The sequence below is a fragment of the Stegostoma tigrinum genome, chromosome 2, assembly GCF_030684315.1.
Source record: "Stegostoma tigrinum isolate sSteTig4 chromosome 2, sSteTig4.hap1, whole genome shotgun sequence".
In the NCBI taxonomy this organism is placed as follows: Eukaryota; Metazoa; Chordata; class Chondrichthyes; order Orectolobiformes; family Stegostomatidae; genus Stegostoma; species Stegostoma tigrinum.
This window is the reverse complement of record NC_081355.1, coordinates 21,940,983-21,967,387: the sequence shown is the minus strand read 5'-3', so window position 1 is coordinate 21,967,387 and position 26,405 is coordinate 21,940,983. Positions and strand designations below refer to the sequence as shown.

At 37.9% G+C, this 26,405-nt stretch overlaps 1 protein-coding gene across 1 annotated transcript in view; it reads left to right on the top strand.

The window, feature by feature from the left end:
* Positions 1-26,405, top strand: part of capn7 (calpain 7) — a 38,734-nt gene that overhangs the window by 9,505 nt on the left and 2,824 nt on the right. Inside the window, exons 5-20 of the mRNA XM_048550879.2 lie at positions 733-936; positions 1,391-1,477; positions 3,012-3,138; positions 4,038-4,123; positions 4,760-4,853; positions 7,599-7,745; positions 9,161-9,267; positions 9,363-9,483; positions 11,254-11,398; positions 11,863-11,962; positions 13,812-13,947; positions 18,252-18,327; positions 20,733-20,878; positions 22,398-22,460; positions 24,096-24,226; positions 26,041-26,124. Of these exons, the coding sequence (XP_048406836.1) occupies positions 733-936; positions 1,391-1,477; positions 3,012-3,138; positions 4,038-4,123; positions 4,760-4,853; positions 7,599-7,745; positions 9,161-9,267; positions 9,363-9,483; positions 11,254-11,398; positions 11,863-11,962; positions 13,812-13,947; positions 18,252-18,327; positions 20,733-20,878; positions 22,398-22,460; positions 24,096-24,226; positions 26,041-26,124 (1,854 nt within the window). The remainder of the gene's footprint in view (positions 1-732; positions 937-1,390; positions 1,478-3,011; positions 3,139-4,037; positions 4,124-4,759; positions 4,854-7,598; positions 7,746-9,160; positions 9,268-9,362; positions 9,484-11,253; positions 11,399-11,862; positions 11,963-13,811; positions 13,948-18,251; positions 18,328-20,732; positions 20,879-22,397; positions 22,461-24,095; positions 24,227-26,040; positions 26,125-26,405) is intronic.

Sequence of the window (26,405 nt, the reverse complement as noted above, 5' to 3'; positions counted from 1 at the left end):
TCCAAAAGATTCAAACAAGTTCATCAGACATGAACTTGGCCCAAAAATTCTGTGCTGGCTGTCTTGATTAATTTGTACCTTTCTAAGTGATGGTTTATCATGTCTTTCAGATTGATTTCAATAATTTGTCCATTACTGGCCTGAAATGATTTGGCCTATCCTTCATTCCCCTTTGAAACAAAAGTACAACATATTGGCCAGGACCGCGAAATCTTTTTTCTTATTGAGGGTGCAGCTGGGGTTCACAGTTACATGTCCATTCTAGAAGACAGCACCTCTGCCTGTTTACTGCTCCAGCAATACTGGATTGAGGTGTCAGCCTAGATTCGTGGAATGAACCTTGAACTCAAACAAGACTTCTGCGCTATGAGGCGCTGCTGGAGTATTTATTCATGTTGGGGATATAAACATTGTTTGCTCTTATGTCACAGGTAATTTGGACTGGGAAGTAATTGTGATGAGTTGTCTTATGAATAGCTGCAGTCATGTGGTCAAGGTTCCCTGTCAGACCTGCTAATGTGGGAGGTCTAGGATTTTAATCCAGTAATCTTAAAGGAACAACAATATATTTCTAAATTGTGTTATGTGAGAGTTGAAGAGAAAATTGAAGATGCTGTTCCTATTAACTTGTGTCCTTGTGCTAAGAGGTGGGCAACACAAGTTTGGGAGTTGCTTAAGCTTTATTTTTGTAACCTTGCCTTCTGTTTTTTTTTAATTTCATTTCCCATCTAGAGCTGAAGCATTAAAAGACTCTGCACCCAAAATTCCTGCAGAAAAGAAGCACAGTGTGGGGAAGCCAAGTCAGCCAGTTCGAGCCTTCCACCCGCTGGGATCAGATTTTACACTGAATGATAAACCACTTATATCTAGAGTGCAGGGCAGTGAACAGTCATCCCATGGCCAGCTTTACTCACCAGAGGAAATTGAGGTGCTACGGTGAGAACATCTTAAAGTCATCTGTGTACAGTACTGACCTCAGGCAGTATTTTCTGATTCAAATGAAAGTGCATTCATTCTATATAGCATTCTTTATGGCCTCAAGGCATCCCAAAACATGTAAGAAGAATGTTTAAAAGTGTAATCACTTTTGTAGCACTGGAATCACACAACCGATTTGTGCATAACACAGCCCCATATAATTGGTCTTACTTTAAGTCTTCATACTTTCAATGGGTACAGGCACTCGCAATTTTAAATTTCTTGACTGATGCTGTGCAATCAAATGGAGTCATTCTTTTTAGAGTGCGTCAGTCTTCAAGTTTTTTGTTGCAGTAAATTATTTTTTGATGTACTTGTTAGTGTAGCTTTAGGAGAAATGATAATGTTTGAACCTATGTATTATTTAAACATTACCCTTTTTGGTTTTGTTTACCAATTGATTTTCTTTCAGAAAAACTTCTAAGATCAATGGAATTGAATATGTGCCTTTCATGACTGTGGATCTCAAAGAGCGATTTGCATTTCCGATGCCCTTTTCGTAAGTTTATATTTCTGATGTAAAACTTACTTTTGGAAATCCAAGAGCTCTGAATTTTGCAACATTCGGTATATTTAAGTGAATTTTTTTTTAAGTCTTTGCAGTGTGTCATTACAAACTTGGGATGAAGAATGCTGTTTTTATACTTAGTCTGCCCATATGTGATGCCATGTGTAAATGAACCTAGAAAGGCTAATTCCGTTTATTATTATTAGTGAAAATCATGAGACACTTCAACTTTGACATGAAGATTCAACATTGAAAGTTTGGAATCCTCTAAAGATAAAATGAGGAAACTAGTGTATTAATTTACAAATCCAATCATGTAACTGAAGATTTCCTTTGTTTAAGTAAATAATTCTTTAGATGGACTCTAGCTGATGAATGCCAAAAATTTACAATACAGAACTCATCATTTTTGTTTCAATCGCTGCTTCCCTGTAAAAACAGGTTGGAAACCTGGGCTATTGAAAGCCGTTGAGTATTTACTTAGTTTTTTTTCCTGCTGCAGGCAATATGCGTTCTTTCTTAGCAGAAACAATATGCTATAACCTACATGAAAGAAGGAGAGAAAGTAACATTCACTTGGCACTTTTGCAACCAGAGGACCTATTAAATGTTTTTGCAATGTCATCGCTATTGTAAGAAACATTGCAATCAATATGCACACAACAAGATCCTAACCACAGCAGTGAGAATAATAGACAGATAATTTGTTGATGTTGGCTAAGGGAAAAATACTCTTGCAGTTCTTCAATATCTCGTATCGAATCTGTGCTGTCTGATGTTATAGTATTTCTTCAGTATTGTCTTGGAATGTCTGTTTTTAAGGATAATGCAAAATTTCTGAAATCAGCTTGAATTTACAATCTTTACTTAGGCAGGGGTGCTACCATTGTCTCAAGGCTGAATTTTATGGAACTTCTGTGCTTCAAAACAATTTATTATTTGGCTTGCCATGAGTAATATCATGGGAGATTTATATTTATAGAAAATGAGGGAGTGTTTATTCTGTCTCCTCGCAGGTATTAAACACCAGACTTTGTCCTACTGCAAAACAACGGGTTTTATTTTGTAAAGCGATTACTGTCAGTTTGGCAGTCTGAAACCAAGATTTTCCAAACTGTTCACTTTTATCAAGATATTACATTTTTTGACCTGAAGTTCTTTATATTTAGCACCTGTTGTCACCAGATGCTTTCAGTAAGTTATGATGTAAACAGGCCCAGGCCCCGTCAAGGCTTGCGCTCAGTTTAGGAAGTTTACATTCACCTTTGCATGTGCTCTGGTCTCTGGCTAGTCCGTGTTTTAACCTTCTTTGAAATTTTTGATTTCCTCCCATAAGTCGATCCACCATGTTCACATTGAGTCTTTGTCTGCTGAGTCTTAGCTTGACATCAACTTTGTCTGAGCCGTTGTCTTAAATTCCACCCTCAACTTCTGTCCCCAAAAATGACCACCTTTTCAGCCCATTGACTAGCCAGAGAGATCTGCTGGCTTTTTAAAGTCCTCTCCTCTTCTTTTTTTCCCCCAGGGATAAAGCAGGCAAGCTGGTATTATCACCAAAGCAGAAAGCGTTGTTTTCCCGGTGGGTACGACCAGATGACTTCTGCAACAACCCTACAATGATCTATACTGTATCTAGCTTTAGTATAAAACAGGTCAGTATTTTTAAAGGTCAGCTTTGTCTGTTCACTTTTTTAGTTGTTTAAATGTCAATATTAGATTTTGAAAGGGTGTTGTCACCAATTCCACTTAGTCTGATTTCTAACAAATGAATTCCTTCACTAAAAGGGTGGTGAATCCGTGGAAGTCTACCACAGAGGGCTGTGGAGGTTGTCATTGGGTGTATTCAAGACTGAGAATGATAGATTTTTAGATCATAACATTATCAAAGAATGTGGGCGAAAATGGCATTGAAGTAGAAGATCAGCAATGATCTTGTTGAATGATGGAGCAGCCTTGAGGAGCCAAATGTCCTATTTTTGGTGTTACTAACTGAGAAAATCTATCAATGTTGGAAATTCTCTTCTACCTGAGAAAGTTGTGGATGCTGGGCATTTATAGTTTCTAGTTATAGTATAGTTTCTAGTTAAAGTTGCAAACTATAAGCGACAGATGTTTGGCAAATGAACACCTTTTGAGATACCAAACTGAAGCAGGGAAATGAATTTCAGATCGAGATCAGCTGTGGCCTAATCTAATGACACAGCAGACTAGGATGATCTGCTTTGTTTTTATGCTCAGAAAGTCAAAAGTTTTTGAAAATGCCAGTGTAGTTTTGCTTGCTTGCCTTTATGAATGATGTGAGACAGGTTCTCCAGTTGCCCTGTCTTTGTAGTTTTTGTAATAGTTCTGTAATAGTAAATATAAAAATTCAAATTCTGCAGCATGAAACAGCTGCCTTCTGAATGTGGTGCATTGGAAAGCATAATCCACAACTGAGGATTGATCATTCTTGGTTTTGTAATGCGTTCAATGATGGCGCTGCTGGCTGACTGTTTATCAACTCAAAGAATGTAAAAAGATATTGATTAATCTTTAAAACACTCATTTTCAGACTGTGGTATCAGACTGTTCCTTTGTGGCCTCTCTAGCCATCGGAGCTGCATATGAAAGACGTTACAATAAAAAATTGATCACAAGGTATTCAAGTATTTTCTTGCATGATTATATTTTAAAGAAGTGCTTTTAACAGATTTATAGTAATTGGTCACATGTCCAAATTTGTCCTTCTACATCTCAATGTCTTAACATTCCAATGGACAACGTCTGTGCTAATGGGCATTCATGGTGCATGTTGCTGCAAGCATGCAGATAGAAAAGCAGAGATATTTTGAATGTCTTACCCACCATACAGCACCAGTTGTAAATGATGGATCACAGTGGAAGACGCAGCAATTTATAGAATATTAGTGACGTACAGCAGCCAATAGTGCACATTTGTACCTGTACAGTGCAGATTTGTACCTGTTGTTCTGCATTTACTTAGTCCCACGTTTCAGTACTAGAATTGAATAGGGGTGTTGAGTAGAAGTTGGACATATCCTTGATGGAAGCAAAATTCAGGGAATGATTCCAAACTGCTCCCAAATTCCCATTAATAGTTAGTTGCAGAATTAGATTAGGAGATACCTAGGAGACAGTTAGTTACCCTCCTACAGGGATTGTACCTGGTGCCAAAAGACCTTACACAAAGAAAAGATAATGGTGTTGAACACATGCTACCTTAAAAGTTGTACACTCAGCATCTGTGTTTGATTTTTTTATTTTGATTTGCAGCATTATTTATCCTCAGAATAGAAAGGGTGAGCCAGAGTATAATCCCTGTGGGAAATACATGGTGAAACTACACATCAATGGTGTTCCCAGAAAGGTAAGCCTTTCTCCACACTCTTGACTGTTAAACCAAGTCACAAGGAATTGTTTCTCGTTTTCTTTCCCTCACTTTCTTGCATTTGGAATGGATCAACTCTGGATTTGCTTGCACCTTTCTGATTGTTGTACAACACTCTAATCCTTTTTCGTAAAGCTAGACTCACATTGACTCAAAATCATTAGTTAATGATCAGGAGTCAGAAGCCAAGTTTCTAATCTCCGGTCTCATGTCCCACATTCTAATTGCTGGGCAAAGTCATCTACAGCTAAATAACTCAACACATAGTCAGTGATCAAGCCTGAGACCTTTTTCTGTCTGACTTAATTCTCCAGTTTAACGAGGCAATTAGATACTTTGTATATGTGTAGTGGCAATAGACGAAAGTCACCTTGCAAATTTTATGATTGAAGTTGGAGTTTTTTTATTAGCCTGTGTGGTTCCATGATCTCTCTTGTGCAACACTGATTTTCACATGTGTTACTCAGATACTAAGTTGGCCAATTGTTTACTTAATCTATATTAGATTCCTAATAAAAAGATCCATCATTCAGGTTTCTCTAATAAACAACAAAATTATTGATTGTTAAAATGAAATTTTCTAGATTGCTTTTAGTCTGGTATCCTCGTACACAAGTTGTCACTGTTCAAAATAAGCAGTAACTTCAGGAGATGTCACAAACTTTTTTAACAGCCTGGCATGAAGAAAAACTGATTTAGTTATCTTTGGCTGTCATGGGATCCTCATGAGGGTCCTTCACAAAGTTAGTAAAAGCAGTTTTTGTAACCTCTGCCCCAGCTGAACTCACTTCAAGCAACCATAGACTTAAACATGTGGCTTCCAGAAAACAACTTCAAGCTTTTCAATAAATGTCTTCACAATTTGTCTTCCATGACCAACTTAAATGAAATCTGGTCTAGGCATCTATTTACTGCTTCAAATGAGAACATTTTCACAATCCTTAAGACATGATTCCTTAAATACCAACAAATGTAAGTGCTTTTGCAACAAAATTATAGTTTTTAGCAGTTGTGCAAATCAGTTTAAAATTCATTAAAGATTTAAAATCAAATTTAATTAATTTATCAATGATCCACTATTAAAAGACAGTGTGTAAAGAATTTTTAACAGTTTGATTTATTCTTGGCATGTGGACATCACTGGCTAGCTCTGTATTTATTACCCAGACCTAATTGCCCTGGAGAAGTTGGTGCTGACCATTGAATTTCACGGTGCTGTTAAGAAAGGAGTTCTAAGTTTTTGATCCAATTTGACAAATATAACTATTGTTCCTAGTTAATTAGAACAGTTATTCTCTTTTTCTAATTTTACATTTTTTGAGGGGGAGGGGTTCACCCTAATTTTGTTTTCTGTGCATCCATGTTTTTGATTTGATTTTTTTTCTTTCGTCTTTCACATTCCATCATTCACAGCCCTGTAAACGTGCGTTTCTTAGCATAATATTGCATGTTTTGAGAAACTTTCACAGAAAAGAGTGTGGAATCAGCTGGAACCCTTGAGCAATGCACACTTTTCCATGCTAGTGTTTATGCTCTATATTTCTTTTAATTTAATCCTATTGGGATGCTATTCTATTCACCTTTCCCTCAGTATTTGTCCAATGCTCCTTTTGAATGCATTTATGCTTTTCACTTCAAAGTTCACAATGGTCAGTAAGAATCGCCACATTCTGACCACTCCGTAGTCAAAGCGGTTTCTCCTGACATCCCTATTGGATTTATCAGTAATGGTCTTATGTTTATATCCCTAGCTTATAATTCCTACATGAGTGGATACATCTTACCTATGCTTACCCTATTGAATTTCTTCATAATTTTAAAGAACTGTATGAACCACCTTGCAATTTTTCATCTGGAAAAGAAAAGAGCTCAGCCTTTTCAGTCTTGCCCAATAGCTGCATCCTTGTAAGTGATTCCTTCTGCCCAATGTTGGTAGGATATAAATTACGATAATGATACCATATTGTCAATTTCTAACGTAAATGCAAATTTCTAATTCCTTCCCAGTCCATTGTAGATTACTGTTACACAGTTTGCAATCTCACTAGTGGATTTATGGTTGAAGAAATTTGTTACACCGCCACTGCCGATGTTGGTGAATGCTCCCTAAATGCTGGAGAACTTGTGCTATCTTATCTTGATCATGTATTGGCCGTTGTCTCCCTGGATTACATAGATATTTAAACAAACCAGGAGGGGTTCATTGTTACCAGTCCCGACATGCAGTGCTAATCAGAAATGCAGGAACCAGTCTGCAGCAATATGATGCTGTCAATCTTATAGCCTAGTACATAGCTCTACTACACGTCTTTGCAAGTAGATTTACCAACTATATCTTGTGCACCTGGGTTCAGTTTCTAATGGTGGGGTTAAAATTATGTCAGAGATAATAGCGACTGCAGATGCTGGAGAATCCGAGATAACAAGGTGTGGAGCTGGATGAACACAGCAGGCCAAGCTGGAAAGCTGACGTTTCGAGAAGTTTCTAGGCCCAAAACATCAGCTTTCCTGCTCCTAAAATGCTGCTTGGCCTGCTTTGTTCATCTAGTTCCATACCTTGTTGTCTTTAAGTTTCTAATTGATCTGTTTTGCTGGCAAACTGTCTTTCACATGTTTACAGCCATTCACTGCCTGGTAATTGTCTGTGTTTGGGATGATTTGGCCTGCCATAAACCTTGTACTGAAGACCAGTTGTTTCTGTTTTTCAATTTTGCTTCTGAATAGGTGGTCATTGATGACTATTTGCCTGTGGATTACAATGGTGACCTGCTGTGTTCGTACTCCAATAACAAAAATGAGCTTTGGGTTTCTTTGATCGAAAAGGCCTACATGAAGGTTATGGGAGGATATGATTTTCCAGGCTCCAATTCTGTAAGTATGAAATCTTCTAGTAATACTGGTGCTGTGAGAGCCAGTGGTATCTTGATGATGCTGTGAAATTGCTTTGTTATAGACAAACTAATTTCAAACATATCTGCAACTGCATTGAGAAAATAAATTAAATACATTTTTCTGGGATAACTTGCTCGATTTATAGCTGCTGTCAGCTCACTCCATTTCTGTTTTGCTTATTAAGTGATGTGAAGTGCTAGTAATTTGCTTTGTAGAAAAATTCCATTGCATGGTGCCTCCATGATTTCAAAAGTTTTTAAAGCACAGGCACTGTTGTACTGTAGGAAACACAACTTCCTGCATATGTTAAAACTTAGCAGTTGCCGTTTCCACTAAAGGGACTTGAACTCAGACTTTAATGGTGTCAATGAATGGAGCTGCGAATGTGTTAAATGTGGGATTAGTCAGTAACTTTGTTCACACTTGGGCTGTGCAACAGGGGCTTTTTTTAGCTGACAGTCAGTGGAAATGGCGAGTACAAAATACCTGCACAATTTGCATGATGTTATGAAAAGTGTGTGTCAGTTTGGGAGTTGTCTAGAAAGACTGCACAAAGAGCAGAAGAAATGATGACGTCGAACTGAGGAAAAAATTAGAGAGTAATGGCATGAAGAGAGTGTAAAAGCCATAGAAAGAGAGAAGAAATAAATAATAATGACAAATAATTGGATAGTGGGAGTTGAACAGATGTACATTATTAGAAGTGAGAAAAATAGTTTGTTTTATCCAGGACTGAAGGTATATTCTTGAATCAGTGACAGTAGCAAGATGATAGAGATAAAGTAGTAATTTTAACTTTTCTGTGTTATCTATCTGTTGATACTAAAAAGCTGTAATTCGATAAATAATCAAATTATCTAGTCTTTATCTATTGATATTGTTAAACAGTGACTAAACCTGCTTATTATTTCACTTAAAATTGATGGGTATAAATCTGCTTTGCGCTGCCTGTTTGATCTCAATCTCAAATAACTAGTTTTCTCTAGTTTGCTAGAAGAATTCATTGGAGGTACCTTGACTGTGCAATCCAGAATTCTTGAACCTGTAAGCAACTTGTTCCACAATCCTTCCATTGATGGAAGTTGTTTGAAGCAGAACCCCATGATCTATTCTAATAAGTTTGGCAAGAGCCTTGACTGCAATGTGAACGATGACTTTAAGCCAAATGCTTGAGCCTCTATTTTTAAATTGGTTTTGATGTTCTCAAACAACATTATATTTTATTTCATGTTCCAGAGTTGTGCAGTTTAAGAGATCAGATTAAAGCATAATTGTGTTTGGAATTATATGGCCTGACCAATAGCAGCAGGTTTGAAATCCTTAGTGTGTTTGACTGTTTCAGCTTTGGCCTTGACCCTAATCTGTAAAATTGTGCATTTTGCTAAATGCTGCAGAACATCGATCTCCATGCTTTAACTGGCTGGATACCTGAGCGAATTGCGATGCATTCAGACAATCAGAAGTTTGATTATGAGGGCACTTTCAAAATGCTATATCAAAGGTAACCTAAGATAATATCCAAGTCTCACTAAAAGTTTTTGAAGAGTTTCAGTCAGCACATTGAAGATTGTGTTTTTCTGTGTCCAAATCCAACAGATTTCACAAGGGAGATGTTCTGATTACTACAGCAACTGGCATTATGAGTGAGGAAGAAGGAGAGCGATGGGGACTGGTACCAACACACGCATATGCTGTTCTTGACATTCGGGAGTACAAGGTAACAAAATATTCCCCGGGACAGGCTATTTCCTGTTATGATAAAGTCTCTGTTGATGGACCTGTAGCAGACATGGTAACTGATTTAACATGTTATCAGTATCACTACTGAACTTGATGAAGAGTTTAAAAAGCATTTCTTAACCTCTTCTAACTTGGCACATGTTGAGGTTGCAGAAGTGAATCCATTCGTGCTGTCGGAGTTTCTGCTGCTTTTCAACTACATTGTTGCTGAAGACACTGAACGTATTGCTAAATTAGTATGTAAATTAGTTGCCCAAGGTTAAATCTGATGGTGGCAATTTCATACCTGTACTGACTACAGGACTAACTCTATTCATTGAAAATAACAACTTAATTTTATGGTTTCATGCATTGAATTATTAATGAACTGGTATAGCTGCGCTTGGGTTTACTGAAGTATACCAAGTCTGATAACTCTGTGAAATCAACAGTAAAATTGTTGACATCTCTTATTGGTTAACACTTGCCTTTAAGGAGATATTTTAAATGTTGCACAGAAATGAAAGTATTTCGTTCATGGTTTAATGGTGAAGTAAAGCATTGTTGTTTAGTGCCCATTAGATGGTGGAGATGTGTACCTTAGATAATGACAGGAGTGGCCAAAGGAAATGATTCTGGTGAGTGGTATTGGATTCTGCTGCTATAGTAGTCTGATAGAAGAGACTCATGTCTTTAGGTTTTTCCACTTCCATTACTGTAACTGAATGCACATGTGGGTTGGCTTCAATCTCACGTTGTTTTCATAATTAATGTAACATCTGATCTTAATATGTATATTTCTTCTTCAATTATCATCTGGTATTTAAGAATGTTTCCTCATAACTTGATTCTATAATAAAACTAATCATAGGAATTAATAATGTAAACTTGCCACAATACTCTTTCCTTTCTCCCCCAACTTGAAGAGTCTGTTTTTCCAACTGTGGCAGGAATGGCAAGTTTAGGAAGGTGAGTTCCCACCCAGCTATGCTGATAGCAATTTATGATGGAAATATCAAATTAAAGAATATCTTGAATTTATATGGTGCCTGTTATGAGCTCAACTCATCCAGAAGCACTGTACAGCCAATGAAATGCTTTGTGAACAACAGCTGCAATTGTTATTTAGGAAATGCAGCAACCAATTGTGTACAACTGTAAGGCTCTGCCAAGCAGCAGAGCGATAGTTACTAGTTTATTTTGTTTGCTGATGGTGGCACAGTGTTCAACATGGGCACTTCTGTGTCCACCTGTGAGAACAGAAGGGGCCATGGTTTACCATTTAAAAGACAGCACTATTCTGTGTGGTACTCCGTCAGTTCTGTACCGGACTGTGATCGTAGATTCTTGTGCTAAACTTTCTAGGATTGAATTATGTCTGCATTATCTCTTCTGCTTCTAACCCTGTTTAGTCTGAAGATTACATTTGATCTTGATTCTTGTTATGCAGCGTCATAAGGAAACCATGTAGCTATTCTCAGTTTCTATTAAGTTTGCATTTCCAGAAATAAACTTCGAAAAATGTCCATGGGAAGTACCAAACATTGGATGATATATTCTCATCTCAAGCTGAGACCTGTAGACAAAGACTAAGCTGCTGAAGTATTGAAAACACTTCTCGAAAATGAATTAGTTTATTCTTTACATTGTTTCTTCTGTAGCCATTTCTAAGTTTGTTACGCACGTTCATTAGGAAAGTGACATGTACTAAGTGTTGTTCAGAATTTGTACATTGCTTAAGTGATTAGATTGCTTTGCTTTATTTTAGGGTTCTAAATTTCTTCAGCTCAAAAATCCCTGGAGCCATTTACGATGGAAAGGCCGATATAGTGATAAAGATGAGAAAAGCTGGACCCTAGCTCTCCAGAAATATTTGAACTTTGATCCTAAAACAGCACAGAAATTTGACAATGGTACTTCAATCTCCTGTGGTATTGGGAGTATGGCACTGTTGATACGATGGTTTTCCCTTGTTTCTAGTATTAACACAACAGTTTTATTTCTTTATTGTTTATGGGACTCTCCTTATGTCTTACATAGTGCAGATTTTCTTTTGTAGCATTTGAACATTAAGGGTTTCCTGAACGGAAGCTAAAGAAGAAAATCGTAGCAGGACTGCATGTTCTTAAAGAAGCTCGTCCAATTTTCTGCCCATTTATATCAGTGGATAGAAATCTTTAAACAGAATTTATCTGATCCTTCTTGCCTTCCTTTCCTCCTTCTGGAACCCAATACTCAGATAATCTGTCATAAGTAATGATACTAAGTCCAAGAATCTGAAGCATTACAAGTTGCCAACACTGCAGTTTGTTATTTTGTTCAATATGTCAAATTGAAAGTGGCGATGACATTCTTTATGCATTCTTGCACGTTACAGGAATATTTTGGATCAACTGGGAGGACCTTTGCCAACATTATGACGTTATTTACCTAAGCTGGAATCCTGCACTGTTCAAAGAGTCAACCTATATTCACAGGTTAGTCAACAAGGATGCCTTGCAAAGCTTAATGTTTTTTGTATCTGAGGGTAGTGCCTGACCTTCTACGCATGAAGTTGCGCATTGATAGCAAGTACAGTGTTAAATTAAAGTCCTGCCTGCCACTTGAGATTGGCATCAAAAATCTCATGCTGTGGTTTACAGCAGGTCTAGGAATTCTTTCAGCTACCTGGCTAACATTCAGCACAACTCCACCAAATCCAGTGGCCATTTCCCCTCCTTTGCGAATTTTGAAATGTTGCACCTTTTAAGTTTTTGGATACTCCTACCAATGAAGAGAGTAGTAGTGCCTAAAAAATAATTTTGAAGTGCTTTAAGAATTTTTAAAGTTTGGTATGAGAATGTGGGTGGTTCTGGCAAGGCCAGCAAATTTTCACGAGTCTCCAGTTGTGCTGAAAAGGTGGAGAGCCTTCTCAAACTGTTACAGAACAAGGTAGTCATTCTGTGTAACAATCGGATATAATTGAGTGTTTTGCTAGACTATTTCAGGCAGTTACAATGGACTTGAAATGTTAAATTTACTTCCTTCTCCATAGATGCTGCTAGACCTGCTGAGTTTCACCAGCACTTTGTATTTTTTGTTTTAGCTCTCCAGCATCTGCAAGTATTTTGGTTTTAACATTTGTCGTGATTGTTTGAATAGAGCAATCTAAAGTAGTCTCCACCTAAACAATTTGTTTCCCTTTGCTGAGATTCTTCTTGAGAATCTGGCAAATGAATTCCTCCATGACCTTGCGAGACATTTTCTATTGGCAATATTAGTTAATAGTGTGGTGATCTTATTATATTAAAGATCCATCAATCATGTTTTGTGACTAGCATGGACCAATCTGATCCAAAGAATCTTATTTTATTGTCTATTTCTAGTTTTAACTTTTGCAAAAAAAATACTTTATTTCTTTTTTAAATTCTGTACCTGACACAAATTACCTCTCTCTCCGAGCTGACCAGGATCACCCCTTCAGATCACCGCCTCAGATCTCTGCCTTTCAAGTGTACTTTTGAAGTTCTGGCCGTCTTGGCTAACATACTGGTCCATCTGCTTCCTATCAACTACTCCATTTTGCTTGCCTCATTTTTCTGTTTTCATCCAACTGTTCCTCTGCCTAGCTTGCACCCTGCATTACAATGAACAAAGCTATGAAAAGATCAGCTGTTGTTTATGTAATAACCCATAAGTAACTTGCATTTCAACATTGTCCGCCATTTATCACTGGTAGGTTTAAAACGGCTGCCTAATTCTTTTTTTTTCACATTATATCATGATAGTATTGTCTTGATAGCTGAGGCAATGTGAAAGGTATTAGGGATGTGTCAGCTTTGTATGCCATTGCATTAAGATTTGCTGACATTTCTGCAGTGGTGAATTCTTCATCTTCACTGGTCTGGTAATGTGAGACCAGGTTTTCCCAGGTTTTTTTCTTAATTTATTGGGTTATATGCATCACTAATGAAGTCAGCACTTATTGCCCATACCTACCTGCTCCAGAGGAGGAGTGGTAGGATACTACTTTGAGTTGCTGAGTGTATCTTGAGCATGATACAAACTGCAGCCTTGATGCGATTGTGGTGTGAATGTTTTAAGTCTCAAATGAAGAATGAGACTCAATTTAAATCGTTGGAACAGGTGTATGAGCAGGTTTGCAACTTGTTTGCAGCCCTGCCTGAGAATTTTCTCCGGCTAAAGTATTATATATCACATAGAAAAGAACTGGAAGTTGAGCAAATCCACTTGACTGCAAAATCTATGGATGTTGTGAACCCGTAAGACTTTGTTTACGTTACGAGCACGACTCAGAAAAGGGTATTTTTATTCTTATTCCCCCAGTACTTGGGATGCAAAGCAAGGCCCTGTGAAGGATGCGTACAGCCTGGCTAACAATCCGCAATACAAATTGGAGGTGCAGTGTCCACAAGGTGGTGCTGCAGTTTGGGTTCTACTGACTAGACACATTATTGATAAGGTAAGTAGGCAGTAGAGAATGATGAGACATTTGATTACCTGCCTTAGTTTAGTTAAATCCTAATATGGCATCTTAATCCAAATGCTAATTGGAACATCTGAAAGGCATTCCTATCTGTTCTGACTGTAAGTTCTTTATACATTGTATGTATTGCTTTACTGCCACGTTAGAATGTTATTTGCAAAGCTTTATATAAAATTTCAGAATGGTTAGAGCAGGGATTAAGGCTGTTCAGCCCATCAAGTCTGTGCTGATGAAATAATGATTTAATCTGATGGAAGGTTTATAGTGTTTTACACTTTTTGGTCTTTCCATCTCTGTGTGCAGTTTCAGTAGTTTTTCTTGGTTGCTTTGAATCATTTCAGTGCCTTGTGAATATAATTCTTAGTTGTTGTTTGAGAGCTCAGTGTGTAAGTTAGTTGTGATTTAATGAGGTTCCGGAGTTGGCAAGCTGTTTTCTTATCCATTTTAATTTACTTTGTCTTTAAACTGTTCCCTTATGGAAGTTAAATGTTTTGGATTAGTTTGTGTATTTGAAGGTTGAAGAAGGCCACTATGACTTTTGTAAAGTGGACAACTTTCACACACGGAACGTGAGCATCAACAGTTAGTCCACCATTTATTGCCCATTTTTAATTGCATTGGAGGTGACAGTGGTGGACTATTTTTTTTGAATTGCTGCAGTCTGCATAGTTTAGATACTCCCACTATGTTAGGTTGGGAGTTCTAGCATTCTGATCCAGCAGTGATAAGGAAGGATATGTTTCAGAATTGAATGGCGTTACACTTGGATAGGAACTTGCAGGTGGTGATGCTGTCATGTCCCCGCTGCTGTATCTTTCTAGGTGGGGAAAAGAAATTCCACATTTTGGAGAGTGCTGTTCAAGAAGCTTTGGCAAGTTGTGGCACATGTTATTAGTGATGTGTTCTGCATTTTGTAGATGGTCCACATGCAGTTGTGAAATGGGAAGTGGTGATCCTTTGCAACCCCTGCCCTCTTACCACCTCCCACCAGCAGAGGCAGTGGCAGAGTGGTACTATCCCTAGACTAATAAGTCAGAATCCCAGAGCAATACTGTGGGAACTTGGTTTTCTAATCCCACTGCAGTAGATATTAAATTCAAATAGCACTGAAATGTTAGCCTAATGGCAACAATGAAATTGCTGTTGATTGTTGTAAAAACCATCTGGTTCACTGATGTTCTTTAGGAAAGGAAGTCTTTTGTTACCTGGTTTGACATACAAGCTCCAGACCCACACCACTGATTTACTCTTAATCCTCCTCTTGGGCAATTATGGTCTATCAATGCAGACCCAGCCAGTGATGCACACATCCTGCAAACTAAGGAAAAACATAACTGCATGTTGATGATGGGATATTCCAAGATGATAATGCTGTTATGTGTCAAAGAAAGGTGCTTAGATTCTTCTGTCTGGAACCTCTGTGTCACAATAATTGTGTGCCACTTTTCAGCCCCCAAACCTGAATATTATTCAGGCCTTATTGAATATAAGTGTGAACTGCTTTATCCAGGAAATTGCAAATCAATCTGAATATGAACAATTGTCGATGGACATCTCCAGTTTTGATCCATTTACGATTGAAGAATAGTCAGTGTTTGAAGCAGGTGAAAATGGTTGGATGTATGATATTGCCTTGAGGAGCTGAGTCTAGGATGATTGAATTTTCAACAATACAGCTAAATTATTTTGTGCTTTGTATGATTATAAACGTAGGAGAGTTTTCTTCCTGATTTCCAATTGATTTCAAGTTTAGTAAGGCGCCTTGATGCTATATTCAATCAAATGCAACCTACTGTCAAGGGTAATGATACACAACTCAATTTGAATTTCAGCTCTGTTGTCCATGTTTACACCGTGGATGTTTTGAGGTCTGAAATGAAGTCTTCAATGGAACCTAAACTGAGCATTGCTGGCCAGGTTATTGCTGAGCAATCTTTTTTTAAAAAACCTATTTTCCTAATCCATCTCTTCACTGATGTTATTACACGCCCCCTGGAGCAGATGGGACTTGAGCCCAGGCCTTCTGGTCTACGGGTAGACAGATTACCACTGTGCCACAAGATGGATTGATAACTCCATTGACAACACCTTCCATCACTTTCTCGATAATTAAGTTTAGCCTGTGCGACAGTAATTGAGTGGATTGGGTTTGGTCTGCCAAGGACAAGAAAACTCAGCAATTTTTCACTTTGTCAAGTAGATGGCAGTGTTGCAGCTATGCTGGAACAACTTGGCGAAGACCATAGCTAGTGCTGAAGCTTAAGATGTCATCACTATAGCTGGAATTGCTGGGGCCATTAACCTTTGCTATATATTGCACAAAGCATTTCACAATATAATATGGAATTAATTGAATTAACTAGAGTCTAGCTTTTGTGATGACAAGGACATTAAAGAAGGCTGATACAGATCATCAAATTATCACTTCTGGTTTAAGGTTGTTGCAAATGCTTCAGTCTTATCCTGCACAGATGTGCAGGACCTCCCCATCATTGATGGGATGTTTATGTAGCCTTCTCCACCCATTGTTTGTTTAATCGTCTAATGTTTGTGACTGGATGTTACAGAACTGCAAAGCTTTGATTCATCAGTTGGTTTTAGGGCTATAATTGATGTAGCTTGCTTCTTTCAGCATTTATCTTGCATGTAAATCTGTGGTGTAGCTTCGCTGAGTTGATACCTCATTTTTGAATTATGCTTTACTTCTGTTTTTCGATGTTCTTATTCAGCCAGGATTGATACCCTGGTTAGACAGCATTGTTAGAACTGGACGAGAGGACACAGGTCGTGATGGAATATGATTCTGATGCTGATGGCCCGCAGTGTAACATGTTTGTCCAGTTTTGCCTTGTTGCTTCTGTTCTGAATCCATCCCATCTAATACAATGGTAGTGCTATGCAAAACAGACATTCATTTCAGCAGAGAAGGGGGGCCATTTCAGACTATGAACTTCTGTCACCTTTTAATGCAATCCACTTAATCTCATTCTTCTGCTCTGTTTGGTAGCCCTACAAGTTTAGGTTTTTCAAGTACCCATCCAGTTTACTTTTGCGGTCATTCATCGTCGCTTCACCTACTGTTTTTGGCAGTGAGTTGCAAATAAACTAAGAGCAGAGTAGACCATTTGACACCTTGGGTCTGCTCTGCCACTCAAAAAAATGACATTCTTTGAATTGCATGCTGAATTTTCCCCTCTTCCCCTCCAGCATTTATTACCTAAAACTTTAAACTCATGTTCTTTTGTCCTGTCTCATCAGCTAATGAGAAAAACTTTTGTTTGATTATCCTACCTAAACCTATCATAATCCTGTACACCTCAATCTCCAATCACCCCTCGTGTTGCTAGGCAAACAACACCAGCTTCTCCAGCATTAACTTTGTACCTTAAATCCCTTATGTCTTGAGCCCCTCTGGTAAATTCCCTCAGCTTCCTCTTAGAAAACACTTGCATCCTTCCCAAAATGTTTTCTTAGAGAAGTTTGTGAGAGGAGATGGTTGTGTTAAATTCTGTGGCATGCAAAATGTTTTTTGTCTCACTTGACCATTGATCTGATGTTACGGAACTTTGCTTTTGGGCTCAAAAGCTTGCGTGTCATACGTATCATTGTCATTTTCCCAGTTCATGGTTGAGGTCACCTTTTGAAATGTGGTTTCTCCCAAGTCGTGGTCTGAGGCAGCAAAGCTCCTTCACCGGTGTGGTTTTAAATGCTGTGGAGGAAAAGCGATCTTTTTAACGAAAGGTGCAGAATCCTATGAAAGGAGCAGAATCCTTCAGCCTTTCCCTAAGGCTCAATCCCGCCAACTCTGGCAACATCCTTAAATCTTCTCTGCACCCTTTCAAGTTTCACAGCCTTGAAATTCTCTGCCAAAACACTGAGGACGCCAACACATCGAATTCTTTTAAGGACAAGTTAGGCATAGCCTTAAGGCTAAAGCAGTCAAAGGGTATGGGGCAAAAGTGGGACAAGATACTAAGCTGAATTATAAAGAAGATCATATTGAATCGTGGAGCAGGATTGTTTGAAATAGTTTTTGGGATCATGAAATGCTTTACAAGAAGTGATGAGGGAGGCAGAATTGACTGTAGATTTTTAAAAGTCGAGTGAACTTGTACTGAATTTCTTTTAAAGGGTGTAGGAAAGGGTAGGGACATGGGACTAAGCAGATAGCTCCCGGAGATGTGGCACGTGGGCTTTTTTCTATGCTGTAAGGTTTACAAGAATTATGTGTAATCTGTTCATTCTCTAATCTGACTAGTAAATTTGTATTCTCATTCCAGGATGATTTTGCTCACAATAGAGAATTCATAACATTGGTAGTTTATCAGACTGGAGGAAAGAAGGTTTACTATCCAAGTAAGTAGGATATTTATCAAAATGTCAGAATTAGTAAGACTTTAGAGAAGCTCTGGGAAGATTAAAGTGGAACGATTGCATTAAAACTGAAGAATAATGGTGGTTTAGAGCCATGTTATTGCACGTAGGTCATAAATCCTGACAAAAAGTAACATAGCGCGTCCAAGAATAAGGAACGTAAAAGTAATTGAAAGCCAAAGCAAAATAAAAATTAAGGTCCAGCAAGGCAAACTGTCCAAGTAATTTGTGCAGAAGTGGAGCAGTGCAGCACATGATGAACAAGGAAAACTGAGAATAACAGATGCTAAAGTGTGATGGTTTGTTTTAGCTTTCACTTGAAATATAGAATATAGGGCGTGCACACAGAATCAAAAAGCTTCAAGCAGATCTTTTAGAATGACGTCTTCATTCCATGTATCCATGGAAATGTGAATTTAGAATTTTTAAATAAACTATAAAGATGATGGTTCTTTTAACTTTTTTAACTCTTATTTTGATTAGTAATTTCATTGAGATCTGGGAGTAGAAATGGAGGATGATAGAGGCTGAATAGGTAAGTATGTTCAAGGCTGGGATGGACAGTTTTAATCTGTAATGGAATAAAGGATTATGGGAAAGAGGTAGGAAAGTGGCATTGAAGATTATCATGTCAGCCATGATATCACTGAATGGTGGAGCAGATACCGTGGACTGAATGGCCTACTTGTGCTACTATTGTCTTATCATCTTATGGACTTAAAGTTGTTTCACTTTTGTAGATACATTTGACAGGATGCCTGTATAGATCTAGGTTCCACAAACAGCCAGATTAGCATATTTTAAATCTCTACTGCAGCAACCTGCATTTATGTAATACTTTGAGAGATTATACTATGTTAAAGGTATTTCGTAGGAGCATTACTAAACAGTATTTAACAGAAGCAAAGAAGATACAAGGTGATTAAAATCTTGTTCAAAGAGGTAGATTTTAAAGAACGTGTAAAAGAAGATAAAGAAGCAAATCATCTTTAGGGAGGAAATTCTGAGATGTGGCGCCTAAGCAGCTGAAAGCATGACTGCCAATAGTGGAGCGAAGGAAATCCACGATACACAAGATTAGAACTGCAGGAAAACATATTTATCTAATTGTTGTAGAACTGGAGGAAGTTGCAGAGATATACAGGGGTATAAACATGAGTGAGAATTTTGAAATGGCAGCACTGTGGTTCAGAACCCAGTGTATTTTAACAGACAGAGGTTATGGGTGAATGGAACTTGTGCAGCAAAGTTTTGGATGAGTTCAAGTCTTTACAAGGTAAGTAACCAGTCAGGAGAGCATTGGAATACTCAAGTCTATAGAAAGCAAAAGCAGGTTGGAGACAAGCTGCTGCAGTGGAGGGGATATGTGGATTGGCAGCTGTTTCGGAGCAATTGTAAACTTAAGATAATGAGCAGGAAGAGAGATTGAATCAATGACTAGGAAATGGAAGTCTGGACACAACCCAAAAATCTCCACCTCCAGCATTATGTCTCTTTACCATGTTATCTAACAAGCAATTCAGATATAATTAAAATGCTCTCACTTAGTTATTGTAGTTTCCAGAATGCTGCCTGCACCGTGTTTACTAGTGGTCAGTTCAGGATTTGGTAAAATTGGTAGATTTTCATCTACGCAAGACATTTCTTTAGTGTATGTAGACAGGTTGTGCAAGTAAATCTGTAATTCATCAATGATTTTGGAAGGGTTGCAGTCAAAAGATTGTGCAGAGCAGCTTAATTTACAATACTTAGGTCAATTTTTTTTCTCAACGTTGTGCTGTTGATTTTAAAAATCACTTTTAAAGCCACCTCCATGGAGCTGGGAAGAAAATCCCAATGAAATGATTAATAATAGCTCAGAACTACCTGAGAGCCATGCTAGAAATCCAACACTAACAGGACAAGTGCATGTTTGAACAAAAATGCTGGTGTGCGCGAAATTCTCTGTAAATTAATCATTAAAATAAATCTGCATCACAGAGCTTTAAGATTCTGGGCTCACACCAGAAGTGCAGAGAGATAGCGAAAGCTGCCTCCTTATTTTCACCTACTTTTCTGGTTGCACATTTAACTTTGTTGTTTTTCGTTCTAACTCCCAAAATCATCTTCAAGGTGACCACCCCAAAGATGCATATTTCCATTAATAATGTCTTATTTTTAGAGGCAAATTGTCACTTGTTGCAAGCTTGGAGAGTGTAGAGTACTGTATGACTTGCTTTCCCAATGCTTGTACTACATGAAGATTGGTACAGTGTTGTAATTTAATTAATTTAAGTTTAAACTATAATTGCAGTTAGATATCAGGTAATCCTGATTGTTGTATTGCATACATTGAATTTTTAATTTAGTTTGAGAAAATTGCTTTTATATGTCGCATTCAATTACAGGTGATCCTCCACCTTTTATTGATGGAATACGAATAAACAGCCCTCATTATCTTACAAAGATCAAGTTGACAACACCAGGGACAAACACATTTACTTTAGTGGTGTCTCAGTATGAGAAGCAGAACACCATCCATTACACACTGAGGGTATGTAGGTATTGCACCCACCTGTTTTTCTCACTGTTGTTAGAAACTGAACGTTAAATTTCACTTCGATTTGATACTCTGCCTGATGTGTCCAGATTTATTCTTACCTTGCAGTGTACTTCAAAGCTGTTTGTTGTGTGAAGTTTTTTTTTACCCCAGGGTCCTTGGAAGATACGATGTATTAAACAATGCAACTTCTTCTACCTACCTGCCAAACAAGTTTTTATTTTAACCCTGACCATTTAAATGGCCTGCTATAGGCTCTGATGAATGACTTGAGTCAGAAATAGAGGAATATGAATGGATCAGTGGAAGCAGATGGGTGTAATAAGTTTTTGGAAAATAATGAGAGAATTACTTACAACTGGAAGAAGCAGGCAGGGCTGGAGCAGCAGTGTTCGAGAAACCAAGAAAAGAATACTTGCACATGTTTTGTACCATTCACAATCTCAAGATATCCCAACGATTTTGCCACCAGCTGAGTAGAGGTGCAGTCACTGTTGCAGTGCACCAGTCACTGCATCTGAATAGCATATACAATGAAATAGTGACCAGATAATATTTTAGTGAATTTGATGAGAGAATATTTTTCTCTGGACTAAAGGGAAACCTGTCCTGCTTTTCTGCAAACTGTTAAGAACGGCTACATTCCACCTGTGGCACAGTGTGTCCCTGCGTCTGAACCAGCAGTCCTGGGTTCATGCCCCACCTGCAAGAGAGGTGTGATATAGCCATCTCTAAATAGGCTGATTAGAAAATATCGAGAATTGTTGTAGGGTAGTGCTGGTGTTCCTCCCTCTGAGACAGTGTATCCAGGTTCAGTTCCCACCTGTGCAAAGGTCTGTCATCACTTGCCCAAACACGTTGATTAAAAGTTGTTTTAACCTTTAAAGAAACCTATGTTTTTTAATACTGTCAGACAGGGCTTTGGTTAAATGTCTCATCTGAAAGTCAGCAGCTTGGACTGTGCAACTTGCCGTGAAATGTCATTCAGCGAATGCATGGTCAGTTCTCTGAAGTGGTGCCTGAACCCACAACCTTTTCAGTGAGTGGAAACTGCTATCAACCCAGTTACAACTGATAATGCCAGGATAGAGCAGTTGGAGTTTGGAACAACAGCCAGTCGACAATCCCTATTTTGCAAGTATAATGAAAGGAAAGAACTAAGCTTGAGTGAATCACTTGTTTGAGGAGTAGGTTGGATAGGCCATTCCTACTCACTGTTAGGATTTTCGTATCACAATTGTGAGATGACTGGATCTTACAGAGGGATCAGTGCTTTTTAGAGAGTAGGAAAAAAATGGTAACTTTTTGAAAAAGTGTGACTAACAGTGGAAAAATTTACTGTTGAATAGTTTCCTCCTAAACTATGATTCACACATCATTTATGTGGTATTATCTCATTTAACTGGGTGGTAACTTTCTTTTTCTCAATGTCAATCTACTGGCAAAACTTGCTAGATTTTACATGAAAGACAGAATATGTTTTTTCTTATCGTAGTTTTTTTTCTTTTAACAGGTATACTCCATGTGCAAGTATTCATTTTCAAAGATCCCATTTCCATACACTCATTACAAGAGGGTGAGTGTTTCTGTCAACCAGTTGTCACATTTTTTAAAATGTATGTATTTATATAATGATTTCTGGAATTATTAGTAAAGCTTAAATATTTTGGAAGTACAGTTGATGTTTCCAGTGATGTAAGATAGGTGTCAAAAAGTTGCAGTAAATTTACAGTCCACTAAAGGAGGCGTAAGGCATGGCAATAAGAGTCATCAGTCTAACTGTAAGTCACTGATCTGATTAGCCTGTCACTCCATTTCTTGTGCTCGTGAACGTCCTATTAGTTCAAGGGAAAGCTGAGCATTTCGGTATGTCTCCTTAAACAGAGACTGTTTTCCCATCAGCTGCCTTATTCTGTTAGATGACCTTTCCTTCAGAGTTGATGAGTAACCACCACACAGTAAAGCCAGTCAGAACAGTTCTAGATTCTTGGAAGAGAAGACAGTATTTATCATAACTAAGAGAAGGATACTTTTGTGAAAATACTTGAATTCCACAACACAGAATCTTGCCACGTAGAAACAGGCCCACCAGTCCACTGGACCTGTGCAGCTCTGAGGGAACTTTCTAACTCATCCTGACTCCACCTTTTTAAAATATTAGCATTTCAGTAACATTTGGGAAAGGAAGACAGATTGATGTTTTGGGTGTGATGCTTTCTTCAAACTCATCTACTTTCATTAAGCCTGTGTTGAGCCGTCTTGGTCTCTATAGCATCTTGAGCCTTGAAGTGCTGTGGGGGAGTTTGCTAGCCTCGTTGCATTTTCCCAATTATTACAGTGGAAATTACCCAGTGTGCTTGGAAGGAATAATGTGCGAGAAGTCATTGTACAGGCTAGTTGCCATTAAATTTCATGAGGTAAATATTTTCTTCAAACTCTAAAATTATCAACCCACCTATTTTGCGTAATCCAAGTATGTTGACAGCACAACAGACATATCAGGAATTTTATTCTTTATAATTAACAGAAGTCATCTTGAATCTATCAAGTATCACTTCAATCACAGAAAATTGAATGTTGTGCTTAATTATCAAGAGGTTGACTTTATTTTATTGCGATACAGGCTTTGGGAAGTCTGTGAGAGGTGTTTAAAATTGTGAAAGAGTAGGAGAATGTAAATCAATACAAGCAGGTTCCTTCCTGTAAAAGATCATAGATATACAATGTAGAGCAAAGTGCAGGATAAATTTCTTATGAGAAATTAAGGCTCTATAATTAGCTTTTTGCATCAAGTACAAACCTATGTCCGCATTCGGAGTTCAATTGGACAGGTGGATGATGTGAAGGGAGGTGGGCAGGTTAGGGAAAAGGGTAAGTGAATGTGATTAAGACAGTTGGGTTAGATACAAATTACTGAATGTATTTAATTACTGGTGCGTTTCCAAGTTTTTGTAATCCAAGCTGGAGCATTTCAAACTGCTTGTAAATAGCTGCTGTAAATAATTCCAAATCTTGTTTTTGTCTGTTCACCTCGTCCTGCAGTTTCAAAACACGTCCTTGATTCAGCAGAACAACCAGGGATGAAAGGGTTTTTTTTTTAATTTGTTTTCATGACATGTCTGTAAGAGTTGCAAATACTTTGTTGAAATGCCTCTTCGGAAAGTTCTATGATTGCAGCCATAATGTTTTTCGATGTGTATGCTTGTGCCAGGTAAATGGTCAGTGGAAGGGTCCGAGTGCAGGAGGATGTGGAAATTACAGAGACAGCTACAAGAAGAATCCAGTGTACCAAATCAGTGTAGAGAAAATTGGACCATTGCTGATTGAGCTACGTGGCCCGAGGTCAGTAAAGAGTAAAAATAAACTTGGCTTCAAATTGTATTTGGTTTCTTTGTTTATTTTTGATTGCAGTAAGAGCTGCTCATTTTGCTAAAATTTTAAAAAAACTGCTTTTATTTTCAAAGTTAATAATATCAAACACTAATATATGCCATATTAAAATTACAGCCCAGAAACGGCCTGTTTAGAGATCTGTGCAAGTGTTTATGCTCCATGTAATCCTTTTTACCGTCCTAGTTTATGTAATTCTGTTCCTCGTGTGTTGATCAAGCTTTGTCTTAAATGCATCTATACTATTGACCTTAACCATCTCACGTGATAATGGATTTCACATTCTGGCTAACCTTTTTCCACCAGAATGTCTTATTGAATTTATTGGTGACTTTCATTTATTGGCAAGACAGGGAGTCACTGACAATCATTTATTTGTAATGCCTAGTTTTAGATTCCATCTGCAAGTGAAATCATCATCTAATCCTCATCAAACCCTTTCATCATTGCAAGGATCTCTAAGTTGTTTCTCCACTTTCTCTTTTCTCCAAGAGAAAAGATTCTCATTCTGTTAAGTCTTTGAAATGGTTTGTTATCCACATGTAAATATGGAGATTACCTCAGTATCCCTGTTGCTTTTCAGTAAAAAAAAACTTGCTATAATGAAGCATGTTCTCATGCTGTCATTTCAAAACACATCCTGGATGCACTTAATAAATCTTGCTACTTCAGAACAGAAAACATAGGCTTATGTGTGATTTGTTTTCTTCAGACTGTTGTCTTTCTGCTCTCCGTAAATCTCTCTGTCAAAATGACAGTGCTTCTAATTTCAAGATGTGATTAAGTATAAATAATTTCGGGAAATGAGCATGTCTGTCAGCTGCATAGGTGTCTAAACCTGGTATGCTGAATAGCTAAATACCATGTACGTGATTTCACATTGTAGAAACTTCAAAGTTAAATGTTACATGTTAATGAAGATGGCCATTTGGTCCATCTGAATTAATCCACAAAGACCTGACAGTAACAACCCCCACCACCTCCATTCTCCTACATAAGAATTTCTGGTTAATATTAAAATTGCTGTTAATTAATTTGGTCCTTTGTCCTCTTCAAAAGTAGAACGTTATCCTGGCTTAACCTTTTTCTTGACCTGACATGTCTTGTATTCCTCCATGTTACAATGTTATATACTGGTCAACATTTAGTCCTTTCTACCCATGTTTGTGGAAACCCCTCCTTCCGAGTCCAAAGCAGTAATGGCAGGATGGGAAGATTACTGCTGTGGGAAGTTAACTGAGTAATGACATCTTCAAAACAGTAAAAAGTCTAACAGTGCTTTACAAAAATCTTATCCTAATACTTGGTGCCAAGATACATGAGATATTACCACAGATGACATAAAGCTTTATAAAAGTAGATTTAAGGATCATTTTGAAAGGAGGCAGAGGGTTTTAAGAAAGAAATTGCAGAGCTTGGAACTTCGCCAGCTAAAAACACAGCCAGTAGTGCCATAAATAAAGTGACGGATACACAAAAAAAAACTCGGAAACAGTTCTTGGAGAATTTTGTAGGACTTCAGAAGCTTACGGTGATAGGAAGAAGTGAAGCAATGGGTATTTAAAACAGAAGTTAGAGGCTTTTGTAAATCCAAGTGTTACTGGAGCAGGTGTCAGTGTAGTCCAGTGAGCATGGGTGTTGGATGAATAAGATTTGGTGTGAGATAGGTACAAGCTCTAATCGGGCATTGCCATATCAACCACATGAATTTATAAATGATTGAGCATGAACACTTTGTTAGTTACCTACTATTCATCTCTTCACAGGCAATACAGTGTTGGATTTGAAATGGTGACGGTCTCAACAGTGGGAGACACTGAATTCCATAAAAAACCCAGTGGAGATTACAGGTACTTGTTCACTTGTGTGATCCTGTCAATGGAATTTGTTCTCATTGTCTTAGTTGCTACTTCCTGAAATATTTGGGAGTAAAATGAAATTAATTCCAAAGACGACTCAAAGTTAATTTTGTCCTCCATAGATGCTGCCAAACCTGACTTTCTCCAGCAGTTTCTTTTTTCTTGTTTAAATTCTCAGGGCAGCTGCATTCAGTTTTCCCACCTTGCCTGTTATCCATGTCCATCCATCCTTACGAAGAGCTAAGTTCGACCAAGGTCATGTACCCAGCTGG